Source organism: Henckelia pumila, chromosome 2 (assembly GCF_033568475.1).
Source record: "Henckelia pumila isolate YLH828 chromosome 2, ASM3356847v2, whole genome shotgun sequence".
In the NCBI taxonomy this organism is placed as follows: Eukaryota; Viridiplantae; Streptophyta; class Magnoliopsida; order Lamiales; family Gesneriaceae; genus Henckelia; species Henckelia pumila.
The window spans coordinates 104,495,029-104,514,571 of record NC_133121.1 but is presented as its reverse complement, the minus strand read 5'-3'; the positions used below and the strand labels follow the sequence as shown (position 1 = coordinate 104,514,571).

Sequence of the window (19,543 nt, the reverse complement as noted above, 5' to 3'; positions counted from 1 at the left end):
CGGGCGGGGCTAAAGTGCCCAAAATATAAATGCAAACAAATATATAGCTAAAAATAAAAAAACTTGTTTAAAATTTTACAAAATCTATAAGACAAGCGAAAATTTTGGTACAATATAATACAATATCTAAATTTTGGGTATATTGAAAATTTTGGGTATGATAAATGTAGTGTACTATAAATTTTTTATATTTTTTTCACCTCTATATTTATTCAGCTTTAATAGTTAAAATAAGATCGTTGGAAGATAAATATTTATTTTATGGAAAAAATTCTCGTTATTTGAATTTCACGTGCACATACATACATGCTAATAAACAATTATACATATATACATATATATATATATACACACGTACATTGATTTTTTTTTAAATCTAAAATATAGTTTTACATTTACATATAATAACTTTTATATAAAATATAATGAGATCAGATTAATAAATAATTAATGTTTGATGTTCTAATTTATTGTTTTTAATTAACCACTAATTTATTATATTTTTTATTTCAAAATAATGGTATTTACTCAATGTTTTTTTGAATCAAGTATTTACTCAATTTTCATCCTTCCTTTTCTTTAATATTTTCTCTTTAATCCCACTTTTACAAATTATTTATTATTTAACATATTTATAGAGATTTCTATATTTATATTATTTTAATTTCATTTTAATCAAATTAATTTTATACTATTAAAAATTATAATATCAAAATATTATTTTAATTATACAATTATTATGCTCCCTCGATCTGAAATTCTAGGGTTTGGGATTTTTGTTCTTTATTATCATTTTTTAGAGTAGGTATTTAATTATAGACTATATGTACCGTAAATCCAGCCTAAATTTCTTTAAATTGGATGATAATAAATTAGTATTATTATTTTTTAAATTTTATTTTTATTTATATTTATTTATTTATTTATTTATTTATTTTATTTAGTATTATTATTATTATTATTATTATTATTATTATTATTATTATTATTATTATTATTATTATTATTACTTTGGTTTTATGAGGCCTAGGTGCGTGAATTTTGCTAGAATTATTATTATTATTATTATTATTATTATTATTATTATTATTATTATTATTATTATTTTGGTTTTATGAGGCCTAGGGGAGTGAATTTTGCTAGAAATAATGTTGTGAGATTACGATTTTTTCCCCTGATAAAACCGTAGCCCCACCTCTTTTCCTTCTCAATGTTAGATCGAAGTATGTTCAACTCTTCAGGTAAAATCATCTGCTTTTAATTTTCTTGTATCAATACAATTAAAATTTTCATCAGAATTTTTGGCAAGTTGGTCTGTAACTTGCAAGATTATGAAAAAAAAATCGATATCTTACAACTGGAAATTAGAATTGATATAATGAAACATAGAAAAGAAGTAAGTTACATAACATTATGTTTAACAAATAAAGTTACGCCCATATATTTGCAACACAAGTAAACGTAGTAATTCTAAACATGTATGTACAAAATGGCCACTTATTTCCCTTTACAAGCAAAAAGAAACCAATTCCCTAAGCAAGCCAAACATATGAACCACCACACTCCATATCATCAATGCACAGTAATATTTACCCAGCATTCACATCCGTATGTTACAGATTAGTGACAAACAAACCGGATTTACACACAAACCGTGGTTTAGAAAGCTGAAAAAAGCCATCCGACGGTCCAACCGACCAGTAAACCAGCACCAGCAAGGCTTAATCCTAGTGCAAAAGCAAAAGCATATTTGCATATGCAACATCCACCTTTACCTGGCTTCGTTTTTCTGATATTATGTCTGTTCTTTCCCAATACCATGTCTTTAACTGATGGGAGGTGACTTTTACTCCCATGTTGGAGGCAAAGTGTCTCAATTTGCAAAATTCGGATCCACTGCTTATAAGCAAACAGGTAAGATGCCTGTCTGAAAAAAAGTTCGATTATGTGGTCCTTCTCATCACAAGCATCCTGTGCTAACTTCTCGGCTTCTCTTGCACGTGTTTGCGAATGGCAGAGTGCCTCTAAAAGCTGAGTTTTGTTGAGGTCAAAACTTTCTTGTCCTGGGGTAATTGATGAATCGACCTTAATTGTACCCAAGTTGCCATTACTGCTCGAAGGACAGACAAATATATCACCAAGTTAGTAAGTAACTTGGATAATAAGTCGCAAAAGGAGGGGGGGCTCCTTCAATTTCTTATGATTCAATTCGTCCATGGGAAGAGGGAAGGAGGTGCTTTTCAAATTTCAATTATTAATGCAGCAAAAGATCAATCTAGGCTCGAAAAGCACTCTACAAATTTCTTAAAAACAATACACATACGAGTCTATGACCCGGCGGCTAGCACAAAAAATTCAAAGTGAAAAAGTAATCATACATGTCAAGTGTGAGCCTGAGTCACAGACTCCATGTCACATGATCAATTTCCTTTTCCCCATAATTTCTACTGTTCCCTCTTCTAATCCAAAATTTCATGACCAACAAGGCCTTAATATTTTCTCCAGTGTCAGATTAAGCTAATAGCACTTGAATCGCTGTTTTCCCCCCCCATAAACTCATGCATGAGGTGCATAAATTTGATAGCAGTTACAAAAAATTAGAAATCTTCGAGTATGGTTATCATATCCACCAGAAGAAAGAAAAGGAAGACTAACCATACTTTTTAGGCAGGCTGGCAATGAAACCAAATACCAATCTAGACTAGTTAGAGTAAATGCCAAGTCATCAAACTTCTAACTGCAGATCTAACTTCATACTCAAGCAAAAAAGGGTTGACTTTGTCAACTCAAATGTAAATTTCCTCAGTACCTGAATGTTCCATCTGAACCTTGAAATGTACACTCCACTAATCCTGCATCTTTTCCTTGAGAACAATCGGCCACACTCAAGACCTTCACCTTTTTATTTGCCATTCGTTCTTTTACCTGGTCATAACAGTTTACACCATTACCGGACCCCTTCTCAAAATGCAAGGCCTGGGGTTCTGGAAGATCACAATTTCTGATGTGGGAAAATGACCTCCGAGAAATAAAGGATGCTACGTCATCTTTATCAGCTGAATGCCACCATGGTTCTGTCTTCGTAAGTTCGCTCCACTGAGAATCCAGATCAGAGCAATTTTTCTCTGGCCGTTCACAGTCCGAATACATTAAATTAGCATTTGAGTGCCAGGACTCTTCCATGTCCTTGCTCATCGGTGCCCTTTCAAAACTCTCATCAGCAATGGACTCAAGTTCCTGCAACCAACTATCCTGATCGCTTTTGGCATTAGAACAACAATTCTTTGATGGTTTGTCCAAACTAAAAGCAGTAGAATTTCTGGAAAAGGTTGTGCAATATCCCTCAATAAGCTGGTTCTCTCCACTTAGTTTTGCATTTTCATCAACATATCGAGCACTTAAAAGTGTGACGTCTGGTTCGGACACGTTTGTTTCGTCGCAGCAATAAATTTTCCCAAGATTCTCACGGTTTAACAACAATTTGTTGCCATGCCAAAAATCGTTACTTGAAGAATTACATGTACAAAGCTTGTGATCCCGGAAAAAATCATATGACTTATTGACTGACTCACCGGCATTGCCGCGTGATAATGGTTTCAACACAGACATGGAGAAAAAATCTAACAGAGATATCCTAGCAAAATCTTCCAATAAGACACAATATTTTCTGGTTATCTCCACACAACCTGGATAGCACGAACTGGAACTAAATCCAACTCAACTCATAATCACATATAACTGCAGAAAAAGTAAAAACAACCAACAGTTAGTTGCAACACAACTTTAATCTCTTGTATGCAAATGGGAAATTGATATATACAAGACTAGAAGAATCCTAAATAAATAAAATGGTTTATAATTTATAAACCACGCTATCAATAACAGCAAAAATACCAATTCCAGAGTAACTCACTCATTACATAGCTTTCCAACATGCGTTATTGCAATACAAAGAACAAAAACTATAACATCACAGAAACATCCATTTCAAAGGACCATAGAGAAATTTCAAAATAATTAAGATATCAGCCGACAGTTTCCAAATATTCACTCAATGATTAAACTCTACCCAAATAGAAGCAGACTGGAAAATCACCACATAAAATTGACCAAGTTTATGTCTCACCTGAAATTTACAATTTTTACTCCTCTCCAGCAAACCAGCCCCAAGTCATCAAATTAAAACCACAAGTTCTATTGTTGCAAATTCGATATTACAATAAAAAAGATCACGCTAATCGATTCAATATTTCATTCCAGAAATGTGTTTTACTCAGCTCCATAGTCCATACAATAATTCCCCGAATATTACGAAGAAAAAACGCACCTTCTAATACAAGTTACCTAAAATTTTCACCAAAAAACAAAAATCCACGAAGAAACTAACCAAAATTAGCTAAACATCGATAGATCAAACACAGGATGATACTCAAAACGTTTTAATAAACCAAATATCGCAAACTTCAACTACCGATCATCACTCACACAAAATTAACATAAAAATAGAAATTAAACTCAAGATAACCAGGCCAAGAATAGGCGTAACACCTGACGCTACGTAAATTCGACGAATTGGAGACGAACTATTGATTTTGCGATCTGATGTAGATAAAAAAAAAAATCTAGTACAACGATGCGGTTTACATTTTCTCTTTCTTAGTGTAACCAACGACTAATTTACCTCTGTCCCACTTCTAGAATTATTACCGAAAAAAAGAAAGGGAAATAAATATCTTTTAGATTTCAAAGAAGTTGCTATTTCAATATGCGTTTTTAACTACAAGTTTGCAAGAAAGTCGCTTTCTATCAAGTTCAATACGATTCATTCATTCTGATCCTTTTTTTAACCTATTCGGGCCCAAAGCCCATCTTTAATATCCAATTAAGCCCACATGCCAACAACAAAGGCCGAGATGGAGTCACCTTGAATATTTTTTTTAAAATAATAAATCGTTTTTTTTATATAGTTGTTGTAGCACGAAATCTTGCTACCCTGAAGAGGGTCTTTCGCGTGCTCAGTCAATTGGAGTAAACCACACCTTTAAAAAACCAATTGTTCCTTGCGTATCCACACCATTAAAATTAGGGTCGTCACATGCGTCACGAAATGAGGTTAGAGACGTCAGGGATGCCCGACGAAAACCCTCCGATGCTCAAGTCAGTGATCCACCCAAAATATTCACTCACAAAAATTAGAGAGCTTTTAGAGCATAAATTGAGATAATGAGATAGCGTACCTTGAAAAAAGTATTGACCTTTTACTTATAGATTTTTCAAGATGAACCATGATCCTCTTGAAGTAGTGGGCTCATCCCCTCGGGCCAAATCACCTAGGCTATAATGAGCTTATCACCAATTAATATGTCCAACAATATAATATGTCCAATTTATATCTTAATTAAATCTATTATTCTTAAACTAGTATACATCAATATTATAATAAATCATTTTGAACTGATGAGAAAAATATGATTTTAATTAAAATAATAAATCGTTTTCAAATATTTCGAAATAAAAATTTATAACCGGTATTTTATTTGATGGTGTGTCTATTTTGAATATGTGAAGACTCGGTGTTGACTTAACATTAGTTTCATTCAACGGTTAAGATCAACTTATTGGTTAAGTACTTGATCTGAAGGCTGAGATTTAAAGCCTTGGTAGTTAGGCCGTTAAGTGAGCTAATATCAGTTTAAGTGGGAGTTTTCTCTGCTCAGACATTTATCTTCAGATCCAAATCTAAGGAGATAAAAGTCTTCGTTCTTCATAGCTAGCTCAATTAATAATCCTCTGAGAACGTGTGAGCATACTTCTCGACTGAAGGTTCAATAGGAAAATCATCTCGATTGCTACTGGAAACTTCAAGAAGATAGTGCTACTGTTTTTTCTTCTTCTTCGTTCTAAGCTTGTTGTATAGCTTGAGATTTATATTTGAGAGGATTGTATTGAACGATTGTTGTTCTTTAATTAGTGAATTCATATGGGAATTATCCCAGAACCTTGGATATAGGAATTGTATAATCCGAACAAAGTAATTCTTTGTGTTCATTGTTATCCTGTTATTTCTTGCTTGCTTCTCGGTTGATTAGTGTATTGCTTGTTTCTGGTAATTGGAAATTACAACAAGTGGTATCAGAGCCTCAAGATTAAGATCTTGGGACGAAAGATATTGAGTAGGTGTTCTGCTTCTACTCCGCCATTATTTTATTATACCATCTCCGATCCTCTCTTTTGCACTGTGAATTATATTTGAAGAATGTATACGAGCCAGGGACACTCTCTTTCGATGTCCACATCAAGGTTTGAGGTGTAGAAATTTGATGGAAAAATGACTTTAACCTATGGAGGGAGAGGATGATAGCTCATTTAGGAAATCTGGGATTAGATAAAGCAATACAAGGAGAATCCAAGATTTTGGATACAAAAGAGAACAAGGCAGAAATATTGAAGAAGGCTAAAAATACGATTGTTCTTAGCCTTAGTGATCAGATTCTCAGGAAAGTTGTGAGAAAGAAATCTGCCGCTGATATGTGGCTTAAATTGGAACAATTGTATATGACAAAAGCACTGCCTAACATGATATATTTGAAGCAGAAGTTCTACAGCTATAAGATAGATGAAAACAAGTCAATTGATGAGAATATTGATGAATTAACTAAATTGTTATCAGATCTTGAGAACATGAAGTTGAATATTGATGAAGAAGAGCAAACAATATTTCTTCTTAATTCACTGCTGAAAGCATATGATCAATTAAGGGACACCTTTAAGTATGGCAGAGAAACACTTACCCTTGAAGAAGTGACAGGGGCTACTTATTCTAAGGAATTGGATTTGAAGGCAAATGAGAAGTTTCAAAATCCCTGTAAGGCCCTGAAATTAATTTTTCGTGATTAACAGAATTGATTATTATTTATTTTGGAGATTTATTGAGCCGGGATTGAATCGAATTAAATTGGGAGTTTCAGGGACCGAAATGCAAAAGTTGGATTTTATTTTATAATATCTCAAGCAAGTGGTCTTCACCATCACTTCACCATCACCTCACTCATTCCTCTCCCTCCTCCTTCCTTCCATTCGTATGTACTGAAGCGAGAAGCCATGGCCATCGATTCTTTGAGCTTTTCTTCCGTCTGATTCGCACAATCCGACCGTCAGATTTTGATTCCGAGTTGAGATTCACGATCACCGCAACAGGGGTTTTGTTCTGAAGTAAGTTTTGCTACGATCCCCGAACTTTGATTTTTGTTGGATTGTCAGAATTTGATAATCTTCGAGTATGTTGTGCTTGAGCTAGCATAGATCTTGTATTCGAAGTCGGTTTGGAAAAAGAACGAAGTTTGGATTTTATGTGAATTTTGAGGCATAATTTCGAAAATGGGGTTTTGGTTATTGTTAAGATTTGTTGTGTTTTGTTGGTTAAGAAGTTGATATGAGTTGGTTGAAGTGGTTTGATGGTGTTGATGATTTTTGGTTTGATCGGTTATAGTCGTTATGCCGTCGAAATTGAGTTTGGACTATCGATTATTTTGTTTCGGTTTGATTTTCGGGTTTGATTGAATTGGTAGATTGATATCGAATCCGTATATTCTTCATTTTCAGATTTGGATTGGAGTTTCGGGTTTGGATCGAACTTGGGAGTTGAATCGAATTGAGAAGCGAAGACGGTATATCGATTGAGTTTTCCTTGTTTCGATTTGTTGTGATTCGATTGATTATTTATTTGAGTTCGTTGTTATTTTCAGATTTGAATCCTCGACGGACTTGAAAGGTAAAAGACGACATTGATACGAATGGGGTAGAATACTCGAGTTTGATTTATTCTCGAGCCCCGATAATCACATACTGCATGTTAATTGATGTGTTGAACTTGATTGATTATGTTAATTACACGTGCATTCATATTGAGCCGAATATTCGATTCGTTTTGAAATTAGACGATTTAGGGAGCTATATTGAAGTGGTCTTGGATTTCGAGTTTTTCCACGTGCCAGAATACTTCTTATAGTTGCTCTGAAGTCTAGGGGTTTGAGTCGTGCAAAATCCACCCCGAATGGGTGTGTAGGTGAGTTGTTGTAGTGACTTGGCCCCGGGATCCCAACCGAGTTCCGAGTGATATTTCGATTATCTGACTTGATAGTCCCGAGTTTTTGAAGTCATGCATACATTCACTCTCTTTTGAGTCATTGATGATTGTTACTTTTCGATATGAAATGTTTAACTGATATTGCATGTCTGTCTCTTTTACTTAGAAATTATATTTTTAACCGGTTTATCCGGCTGTTGTCTTTGTTTGTATGTGTACTTGGCAACAGGAGGATCAGGAGCAGGACCGAGTCGTTTGGGTTAGCTCGGGGTGAGAATGATAGAAGTGAGACACCGTGTGTCGTAGGGTTGTGCCTTTTGGACTTGTATTATTTTGATTAGTCGAACAAATCCTATTGTCAAACTTGTATTGTTAATCTTATTGAAGAACCGTTCAGATCATGCAGAGCATTTGATGATTGTATTGCAGGTTTTGCGAGCTGAACAGTTGTATGCTAAGCTATCGAAGTGCGAGTTCTGGTTGGACCGAGTGGTTTTCTTAGGCCACATTGTATCAGGAGATGGAATTTCTGTCGACCCCAGTAAGATCGAGGCAGTTATGAATTGGCCGAGACCGACATCAGTGCCAGAGATCCGAAGCTTCATGGGTTTAGCAGGGTATTATCGCCGATTTATCGAGGGTTTCTCTTCCATTGCAAAGCCGATTACTCAGTTGACCCAGAAGAATGTACCGTTTGTTTGGTCCAAGGATTGTGAGGCCAGTTTCATTGAACTGAAGAAGAGATTGATCAGCGCTCCGATCTTGTCTATTCCATCAGGCACGGGAGGTTTTTTCGTTTACTGTGATGCTTCTTACCGTGGTCTTGGATGCATTCTTATGCAGAGGAAGCATGTCATAGCTTATGCTTCGAGGCAGCTGAAGCCGCACGAGACTCGTTATCCGATCCATGACCTTGAGCTTGCGGAGATTGTGTTTGCTTTGAAGACCTGGCGCCATTACCTTTATGGCGAGTCGTTTGAGATATTTTTTGACCACAAGAGCCTGAAATACTTGTTTTCCCAGTCCGAGCTGAACATGAGACAGAGGAGATGGATGGATTTGCTTAAGGACTTCGACTGTGAGATCAAGTATTATCCTAGAAAGTCGAATGTAGCTGCAGACGCTCTTAGTCGAAAGCTTTGTTCCTTATCTCTTACTACGATTGGTGTCTCTCAGTTGATTGAAGAATGTTGTACTTCTGGTTTGGAGTTCGAGACCGATAGGAGATCCATCAGAGTTTTTGCTATTCAGGCAGAGCCAGAGTTGTTTCAGTCAATCAGAGAGGCTCAGAGATCTGATCCGAGCATTCAGAGTTTGGTAGAGAGGGTCAGATCAGGTCATAAGTCAGAGTTTTAGGTCAGGGATGATGTGCTATTTGTGAATAACTGTATTGTGGTGCCCGATGTTTCTGAGTTGAGACAGTGTATTCTTCGAGAGGCGCATTGCAGTCGGTTCAGTGTTCATCCTGGAGGCCGAAAGATGTATAACGACTTGAAGACTCAGTTCTGGTGGAAGCAACTGAAAGGAAACGTCGCGAGATTTGTGTCCCGTTGTCTGAATTGTCAACATGTGAAAGCCGAGAGGAAGAAACCAGGTGGATTATTGCACAATTTGCCAGTTCTGGAATGGAAATGGGATCACATCTCTATGGACTTCGTCACGGAGTTACCGCGTTCAGTCAGGGGTTGTGATGCGATTTGGGTTGTGATTGACCGGTTGACGAAATCTGCTTGTTTCATTCCGTACCGTATGACATACCGTCACGATCAGATGGCCGAGTTGTATGTCAGAGAGGTTGTTAGATTGCACGGCGTGCCGAAGTCGATAGTATCAGACAGAGATCCGAGATTCACTTCGCACTTTTGGCACAGTTTTCAGGAGGCATTGGGTACTCGTTTGCACTTGAGCACAGCATATCACCCTCAGACCGACGGTCAGTCCGAGCATACGATCCAAACTTTGGAGGATATGCTTCGAGCAATAGTGCTTGACTTTGGCTCAGGTTGGCAGGATTCTTTGCCTCTAGTTGAGTTTTCATACAATAACAGCTTCCAAGCGAGTATTGGCATGACACCTTTCGAAGCTTTGTACGGAAAGAAGTGCAGATCTCCGTTATTTTGGGATGAGATTTTAGAATCACCTGAGTTGGGTCCAGATATGATTCGCAATATGGCAGAGCAGGTGAAGTTGATTCGAATCAGGATGAAGACAGCCCAAGATCGACAGGCCAAGTACGCGAATTTCAGACGCAGACCACTGTGTTTTGATCAGGGAGACCGAGTGTTTCTGAAGATTTCTCCGTTTAGAGGAACTGTCAGATTCGGGAAAATAGGAAAGTTGTCTCCGAGATTCATTGGTCCGTATGAGATTCTGGAGAAGATAGACGATCTTGCCTATAGGATTGCTCTTCCTCCGTCTCTTTCAGGCATCCACGATTTGTTTCACGTTTTGATGTTGCGGAGATACCATCCGGATCCACCCACATTATTCAGCCAGACGAGGCCAGACTTGATGAGACTCTGAGTTACTTACCGATTCAGATTTTAAACAGAAAGGAGAAGCAGCTTAGGAACAAGTCGATTCCATTGGTGAAGATTCAGTGGAGTCTTCACGGAGTGGAAGAAGCGACTTGGGAGACCGAATCTGATATGAGGCAGCGATTTCCAGAGTTGTTCGATTGAGGTGAGTTCATCTTCAGTTTGTTTCTTTTCCTGTTTCAGTCTGTGATCTGTCAGATTTCGAGGACGAAATCGAATATTAGAGGGGGAGAATTGTAAGGCCCTGAAATTAATTTTTCGTGATTAACAGAATTGATTATTATTTATTTTGGAGATTTATTGAGCCGAGATTGAATCGAATTAAATTGGGAGTTTCAGGGACCGAAATGCAAAAGTTGGATTTTATTTTATAATATCTCAAGCAAGTGGTCTTCACCATTACTTCACCATCACCTCACTCATTCCTCTCCCTCCTCCTTCCTTCCATTCGTACGTACTGAAGCAAGAAGCCATGGCCATCGATTCTTTGAGCTTTTCTTCCTTATGATTCGCACAATCCGACTGTCAGATTTTGATTCCGAGTTGAGATTCACGATCACCGCAACGAGGGCTTCGTTCTGAAGTAAGTTTTGCTACGATCCTCGAACTTTGATTTTTGTTGGATTGTCAGAATTTGATAATCTTCGAGTATGTTGTGCTTGAGCTAGCATAGATCTTGTATTCGAAGTCGGTTTGGAAAAAGAACGAAGTTTGGATTTTATGTGAATTTTGAGGCATAATTTCGAAAATGGGGTTTTGGTTATTGTTGAGATTTGTTGTGTTTTGTTGGTTAAGAAGTTGATATGAGTTGGTTGAAGTGGTTTGATGGTGTTGATGATTTTTGGTTTGATCGGTTATAGTCGTTATGCCGTCGAAATTGAGTTTGGACTATCGGTTATTTTGTTTCGGTTTGATTTCCGGGTTTGATTGAATTGGTAGATTGATATCGAATCCGTATATTATTCATTTTCAGATTTGTATTGGAGTTTCGGGTTTGGATCGAACTTGGGAGTTGAATCGAATTGAGAAGCGAAGACGGTATATCGATTGAGTTTTCCTTGTTTCGATTTGTTGTGATTCGATTGATTATTTATTTGAGTTCGTTGTTATTTTCAGATTTGAATCCTCGACGGACTTGAAAGGTAAAAGATGACATTGATACGAATGGGGTAGAATACTCGAGTTTGATTTATTCTCAAGCCCCGATAATATCATACTGCATGTTAATTGATGTGTTGAACTTGATTGATTATGTTAATTACACGTGCATTCATATTGAGCCGAATATTCGATTCGTTTTGAAATTAGACGATTTAGGGAGCTATATTGAAGTGGTCTTGGATTTCGAGTTTTTCCAAGTGCCAGAATACTTCTTATAGTTGCTCTAAAGTCTAGGGGTTTGAGTCGTGCAACATCCACCCCGAATGGGTGTGTAGGTGAGTTGTTGTAGTGACTTGGCCCCGGGATCCCAATCGAGTTCCGAGTGATATTTCGATTATCTGACTTGATAGTCCCGAGTTTTTGAAGTCATGCATACATTCACTCTCTTTTGAGTCATTGAAGATTGTTACTTTTCGATATGAAATGTTTAACTGATATTGTATGTCTGTCTCTTTTACTTAGAAATTATATTTCTAACCGGTTTATCCGGCTGTTGCCTTTGTTTGTATGTGTACTTGGAAACAGGAGGATCAGGAGCAGCACCGAGTCGTTTGGGTTAGCTCGGGGTGAGAATGATAGAAGTGAGACACCGTGTGTCGTAGGGTTGTGCCTTTTGGACTTGTATTATTTTGATTAGTCGAACAAATTCTATTATCGAACTTGTATTGTTAAACCTCGTTTTGTTGGTGATTCGAACCTCTTATTTCATGCATTAACTGGTTGGAACCTTGGTTGCTTGGTTTATCGCTTTGAGATTGTGGATATCATTTTTTGTGTCCAGGCTTCAGCAACCCGAGGGGCATGCACGGGCGCTCCCCCTTGTGCAGCTTTTAAGTGTTTTTGGCCAAGAGCTGTGTGCGGGCGCGCGAGGACTATCGCGCGGGCGCGCCTGAGGTTGGCGCGGGCGCGCGTGAGAAAAAAAATTTTTTTGATTGTTTTTCCGCGGTTCTTCTTGTTTGATTTTGTTGAATTATTCGAGATTAGTAGATTAGAAACGGGGTCTCACAATGCCACTGGTAAAGGATTAAATGTAAGAGGAAGATCTCTTGAAAGAAAAGGTTCGGCTAGTAGATGGAAATCTAGATCAAGGTCTAAGTCATGACCAAGGAGGTCTTGCTGGTTCTGTAAAAAGGAGGGTCACATAAGAAGATTATGTCCTCAAATAAAAACCAATTAAGGACAAGATATATCTTCTAACAAAGATGCTGCAAATGTGATGAAAGGTTATGAAGAAACCGAAGTCCTAACTATCTCATCTGATGATCCAACAGATGAATGGATCCTTGAGTCAGGATGCACTTATCACATGTCTCCAAGAAAGGACTGGTTCTCAGACTTTAAAGAAGCAGAAACCGGTTATGTGCTACTTGGCAACAATGAGTCTTGCAAAATTCTGGGAGTTGGATCAATAAAGTTAAAAATGTGGGATGGATCAGTTAAGATTTTGTCGGATGTAAGATATATTCCTGACCTAAAGAGAAACTTGATCTCCTTAGGTACATTAGATCAAAAAGGACTAACCTATAAAGCTCAAGGTGACATTCTCAAGGTTGTAAAGGGCTCATTAGCTATAATGAAATCCATCCTGAAACAAGGGTTGTATGTGCTTCAAGGGAATACCTTATCATCTAAAACTCATATGGCTACATCTAATAAGAATCAAACTATTTTTTGGCATCAAAGGCTCGGGCATATGAGTAATGAGTTTAAAAGGGCTACAAGAGTTGTGCAAGCAAGGACTTCTGGACTCTAAGTACATCAGCAAGTTGGACTTCTGTGAAAATTGTGTATTGGGTAAGACACACAGACTGAGTTTTAAGACAGCTATACACAAGACAAAGTCACCACTGAACTATATACATGCTGATCTCTAGGGTTCTTGTAAGGTACCTCAATCACTCTCTAAATGTCAATATTTCATTTCTTTGATTGATGATTATTCTAGAAAGGTTTGGATCATTTTCTGAAAACTAAGGATCAAGCTTTTAGTAAGTTTGTTGAATGGAAAACCTTAGTTGAAAACTAATCTGGAAACAAAATCAAAACTTTAAGATCAGATATTGGTTTGGAGTTTTGTAATCATGCGTTTGATGAATATTGTGCTAAAAATGGTATTTCCAGACATAGGACTTGTACATATACACCACAACAAAATAGAGTAGTCGAACGCATGAATAGGACTATCACGAATAAAGTGAGATGCATGCTTAGTGAGAGTGAATTACCATCCAAATTCTAGGCAGAGGCAGCTTCTACTATTTGTTATTTGATCAACCTATCACCATCCTCTGCCATAGATTTTATGATTTCAGAATTTAAATGGTCTGGTTTGAAAACAAATTATAAACATCTAAGAACTTTTGGTTGTGTTGTATGCATTCATGCAAACCAACGTAAATTCAGTCCTAGAGCTAAGAAAGACAGATTACTTGGATGTCCTACTGGAGTAAAGGATATAAAGTCTGACTATTGGATGATCTCAAGTGTGTTATCAGTAGAGACGTGGTCTTTAATGAATCTATCTTCTATAAAGCTCACAAACTTTCTCCAGAGTTAGCCAGCTCTAAACAAGCTGAGCAGAGTTTTCATGAAAAGGAACAGCTTCCAACAAAAAACAATACTTCTAAGAATGATGAAGGTGGAGCTGATCACAAGCTAACTGAAGAATTTTTTGATATGAGTCATACAAATAATGAGAGATCACATCATGCCACTGATATAATGGATGAAAACAAAGATTATCTAAGTGATGATACATTCAGTGACAAACATCAGGAAGATTATCTATTGGCAAGAGATAGAGTCAGAAGAAAAATTAGATTGCCTTCTAGATTTGCATCTTCTGAATTCACAGCTTTTGCACTAAATGTAGTTGATTTGATGGATTTAAAAGAACCTACCACTTATAAAAAGACTGTGAAAAGTAAGGACAAGGCAAAATGGTTGAAAGCCGTGAAAGAGGAATTCAGTTCTTTGATCAAGAATAACACATGGATATTAATTGATAAACCAAAAGATAAGAAGGTGATAGGCTGTAAGTGGGTATTTAAGAAGAATCCACAAGTTCCAGAAGTTGAAGGGCCAAGGTTTAAGGCCAGGCTGGTTGCAAAGGGATTCTCACAGATTGAAGGGATTGATTATCATGAGGTTTCCTCATCTGTGGTAAAGCACTCCTTCATTCGTATTTTACTTGCAATCACAGCAATGCAAGATTTGGAGTTTGAGCAGTTAGATGTCAAAACAGATTTCTTACATGGGAATCTTGAAGAAAAGATCCTAATGGCTCAACCAAAGGGTTTTGAAATTGATCCTCAAGCTGGAAAATTTTGTTTGCTGCAAAAGTCAATCTATTGCTTAAAGCAATCACCTAGACAGTGGTACAAACGTTTTGATGTCTTCATGCTACAACATGGTTATATGAGGTCAAAGTTTGATAGTTGTGTCTATTTTAGAAAGCTTCAAAATCAGTATTTCATCTATTTATTGATTTATGTTGATTACATGATCATAGCTTGTAAAGATCTGAGTGAAATTCAGAAGTTGAAGTATCAACTTAACTCCGAATTTGAAATGAAAAACCTGGGTGCAACAAAACAAATATTAGGAATTGAGATAAGAAGGGACAGAAAGCTGAGAACTCTGACATTGTCACAAGGAAGATACATAGATAAGGTTCTGAATCTATTCAAGATGGCTGAATCAAAGGCTGTTAGCAAGTTCTATTGGTGCTCATTTCAAGCTAATGTCAGTACAGCAGGATCAAGAGGAATTAGAGGCCATTCATATGAAGAATATACCCTATTCTAATGCTATAGGAAGTATAATGTATTTGATGATTTCTACTCGACCAGACATCACATATGGTTGGGGTCTTGTAAGTAGATTCATGAGCAAACCGAGTAGAGAACATCAGAAGGTTGTGCAATGGCTACTGAAGTATTTGAAGGGAACCACACAACTGAAGTTAAATCCACTTTGAACTCATATGAAGTCACTGGTTATTGTGATTCTGATTACGCTTGTAAGGCCCGAAAATATTAAATTATTAATTATGGGATTTGAGAATTAAATTCCATATTATGGGCTAATATTGATTTGAGAAGTTATGGAAATGATAGATTTAATTTTCGAGCTGGAAATATTTAATTTGAGAATTTACGGGTTTTGAGATTTAAATTTCGGGATTCTTAAATTAATTTATGGAAATATTTGAATTGAATATTTTTGGAATGCAAGAATTAAATTCTAAGTTCCGAGAATGAAAGAGGATTTAATTCGACGGTGAAATCCGAGAAAGGACCAATTTGCAAATATAGAGAAGTTCAAGGACTAAAATGCGATAAGTCCAAAATTATTTAATTTTGATCCGAGATTATTTAATTTGAGAATATTTAGATTTTTGAATTAAATTCTTATATTCTTAAATTATTTAGGATTGAAATTGAATTAAATCGTTTGTCTGGGGACTAGTTTGCAAATAGTAGAAACTTGAGGGACTATAGTGCAATTTCCTTGCAAGTGGCTTGTTATACGTGTAAGAAGCATGGAAAACATCATAATTCTTCACCTTATCAGAAATTTGGAACAGAGGAAGCCGAATCCTTCTTATTCCTTTTGCGTTTTGATTTTCAAAACCCCGTATCTTTTGCGTCGGTCGTCCGATTTTGATTCTGAAAAGTGTTCTGGAATCCTTGCGACGAGGCCTTAGATTTGATGTAAGTATGTAATCATCTCGGCATGATTTTAAGAATGAAATTTAGCAGAGATCGGTACTTTGGTATAGTTTCATGTTCTTGATCTTTTATGTGTTCCGAGATTGAAACCGAATCGACGATTTGATGTTATATGAACTTATGAGTATTTCAGCATGTATATGAATTGTTAGCATACGATTATAGCTGCTGATATGAGGAGTTTTAATGATATGAAGTGATTAGGAGTTGGTAAGAAGTTAATAATGAATTCGATATCGATTCGGTTACCGATTTTCAATTGCTAAGCCGCCGGTTGATGTTTTGACACCGTTGTGATAGCCGATGATTGAGCTGAAACATTATTTGAAATGATATTGGTGTTGTAGCTTTTTTATTCTTTCATTTCAGATTGGTTTTAAAGACTAACAATCAAGAACTTAGAATTTGAACCGAAGAAGAAGAAGTTATGATTGAAGCCATTTTTGATATCTTTTGATTAAGATATGTTGAAATGAGTTAAAATCTGATGCTATAGTTTGTTATAATCTATTTCCCAAAATTGGTTTGAAGCTTGATGAGATCGAGAATGCAAACCTGGAATCGTTTAAGATCAGCTAGATGTTTGAAGTTGTTCTACCTTGAAGATTGAATGTAGTTTGAATGAGAAGATTTTCTATGAGTTGTTGTACTTCTTGTTCAGATGTGGAACATCGCAAACTCGAGAATGAAAGGTATAAGATGACATCGAGAGTCAGGGATTCGATACTCGAGAATGATGCTTCTTGAGTTATCCCGAACAAATCACATACTTGTTTATATACTTGTTCTTGAAGTAGAACTTATGTTATTGTCGATCCATCACAGGTAGTGAATATTTATTGCTTTTGATATGTTATGATGATATTGAATTGATTCTAATGCCAAGGTCAGATGGACCTTATTTTTGAGTCTGATGAGACGACGATAGATGGATATCCATGTCAAGATCGGTTACGAATCTTGATGGCAATGAAGTGATAAGAATCAATTCTTGAGATAAGCGCGCTATATAAATTGAAGTATTGAATTGAAGTTTGAGTCGATATATGCGTTATTTTACTCTATTCTTGAGTTGACATGTTTAGAGTTGATATAAATTTATTTAACGCATTTATATGTCGATTATACTGAGAATGATTTCTCACCGGAGTTTATCCGGCTGTTGTTTTGTTTTGTATGTGTGCATTGCAACAGATGGGGCAGGAGCTAGTCTGTGATGACATTGATAGCTCGGGAGCAAAATTTAGCAAGTGTGGACTCGGGTTTAAGAGTAGCAAGATAACATGTGGTATAGATTTTACCGAACATGTTTAGAATGCCATAGTCTTGCATATACTTTGAGTTAGCAAGTATTGAGATGTTTAGATCAATGCTTTAATACTTGTACTTGTTAAAGTATGTTAGACTTGAATATATTTGATGTTGTATAGCTCAACGATGGAATAGCATATGTAGAATTAATGCATGAAGTATTGTATAAACATTGGTTCAGTTTAAGATTTGATTAGCTTATGGTTTCATGCTTTTATGCTATTCGAATTGTTGTAATAAATGCATGATTTGATACTAGACATTTGATACATGTTGATATGAATGTTTTAGAATTTATAAACTATGAATTGAGTTGATATTGAATGCATTTGGATTGATGTATCAAGCTTGACAGCAGAAAATATTTCCTGGTGTTTTCTGGAAATGATGCCCGCTCGATCGGGTGAAGTTCACCGATCGAGCGAGGCCCTTAATTTTGAAGACATAAACTCGAGCATTTTGGGCTCGCTCGATCGGTAGGTTTTGACCGATCGAGCGAGGCCAAATTTTGTTTAGACCCGAGAGCATGATTTTGTTTCTCGCTCGATCGGCTGATTTTGCCCGATCGAGCGAGGCTTTGAATTTTTTTTTAAAAAAAAAAATTTTAGCTCTTGGTTTATTTGATCTACAATTGTTTGATTAATTGTTTAATTGATCATTAGTTGCCCTAAGACGAGGTTAGTAATCCGAGGTCCCCACAACAGGTGGTATCAGAGCGTAAGTTTCTTGGACTAAGATAGAAGCTGAGCAGGATAGATTGAGTTACATGCATTTAACATTACTTGATTTGATGACATGATTAATTGCATGTGATCATGATCTAGTTTTGAAATGAACCTACCTAATTTACTGATTTGTAACTTGTTGAATTTCTTACTGATTTGTAAGTAATTTTCAAATTTCTTATTGATGTATTATAAGATTTTTTTCCGGGTGATGTAAGCAACCAGAATCGAAGAGAACAGTGTTCTTTGGGTGACGTAAGCACCCCAGACTGAACAGAATTGAATGGCCAAGACTGAACAGCATTGTATGATTAGATTGAATAGAACAGTATTGCTCAGCTGAAAGAAGTATCTCTGATTGAACAGATCGGTATATCAGTAAATGAATAGATGATATTGCAGGTAGAAGTTGGGTTGCAGAACTTGATCAGTTGTGAAAATATTTCGAAGATACAGATGACTGTTTTATCAGATTGAATAAATACCAACTTCGAAACCTAGCAATCAATTGATAGATTTTGATGAAGAAATTCTGACAGAATATAGGTATATTTATTGTTGGTAAGGGCTTAGAGTAGGGTCTTAATTTAAAATTCTTTAACACAATAGATAGAAATGATGAGAAAGAAGAATATATCAATCAGAAGTAGAGTAATCTGAATATTTAAGAATGCATTGCTAGATTTCAAGCCTACTATGATTCTCTGAATTATAGATGATAATAAGGAAGCTCAAGATTGAGTTGTTTAATTATGGCTTGAATTCGAAGATTATGTCTGAATAAATGTTGACGACTGAAACATTTTATGAAAGACATAGCCCTGTCTAAGAGAATTGAAGCTGAATGATGAGTTAGGAAAATGAAATTGTAGAAATGCAAGAGTGTGAGATACTCACAACTTTATCTACAATTTTAATTCCAGAAGTATACAGAGGATTAGAATGAAATTGCATCTGAGAATGAAATTTCAGGTAACAGATTTATTTTTG

General features: G+C 36.2%; 2 protein-coding genes across 2 annotated transcripts; one reads left to right on the top strand and one right to left on the bottom strand.

The window, feature by feature from the left end:
• Window positions 1–1,424: 1,424 nt before the first annotated feature.
• Window positions 1,425–4,688, bottom strand: LOC140882827 (uncharacterized). Its single transcript, XM_073289037.1, has 3 exons — window positions 4,549–4,688; window positions 2,810–3,738; window positions 1,425–2,110 (listed from the first exon to the last, which is right to left on the bottom strand). Exons 2-3 carry the CDS (start codon window positions 3,607–3,609, stop codon window positions 1,660–1,662), a joined length of 1,251 nt encoding a protein of 416 aa, XP_073145138.1. The 5' UTR covers window positions 3,610–3,738; window positions 4,549–4,688; the 3' UTR covers window positions 1,425–1,659.
• An 8,312-nt stretch (window positions 4,689–13,000) lies between these two features.
• On the top strand, window positions 13,001–15,591 carry LOC140878069 (uncharacterized). The gene is made up of 2 exons (XM_073281672.1): window positions 13,001–13,481; window positions 14,336–15,591. The coding sequence occupies exons 1-2, from the start codon at window positions 13,001–13,003 to the stop codon at window positions 15,589–15,591; spliced, it is 1,737 nt and encodes a 578-aa protein (XP_073137773.1).
• The last annotated feature ends 3,952 nt before the right edge of the window (window positions 15,592–19,543 follow it).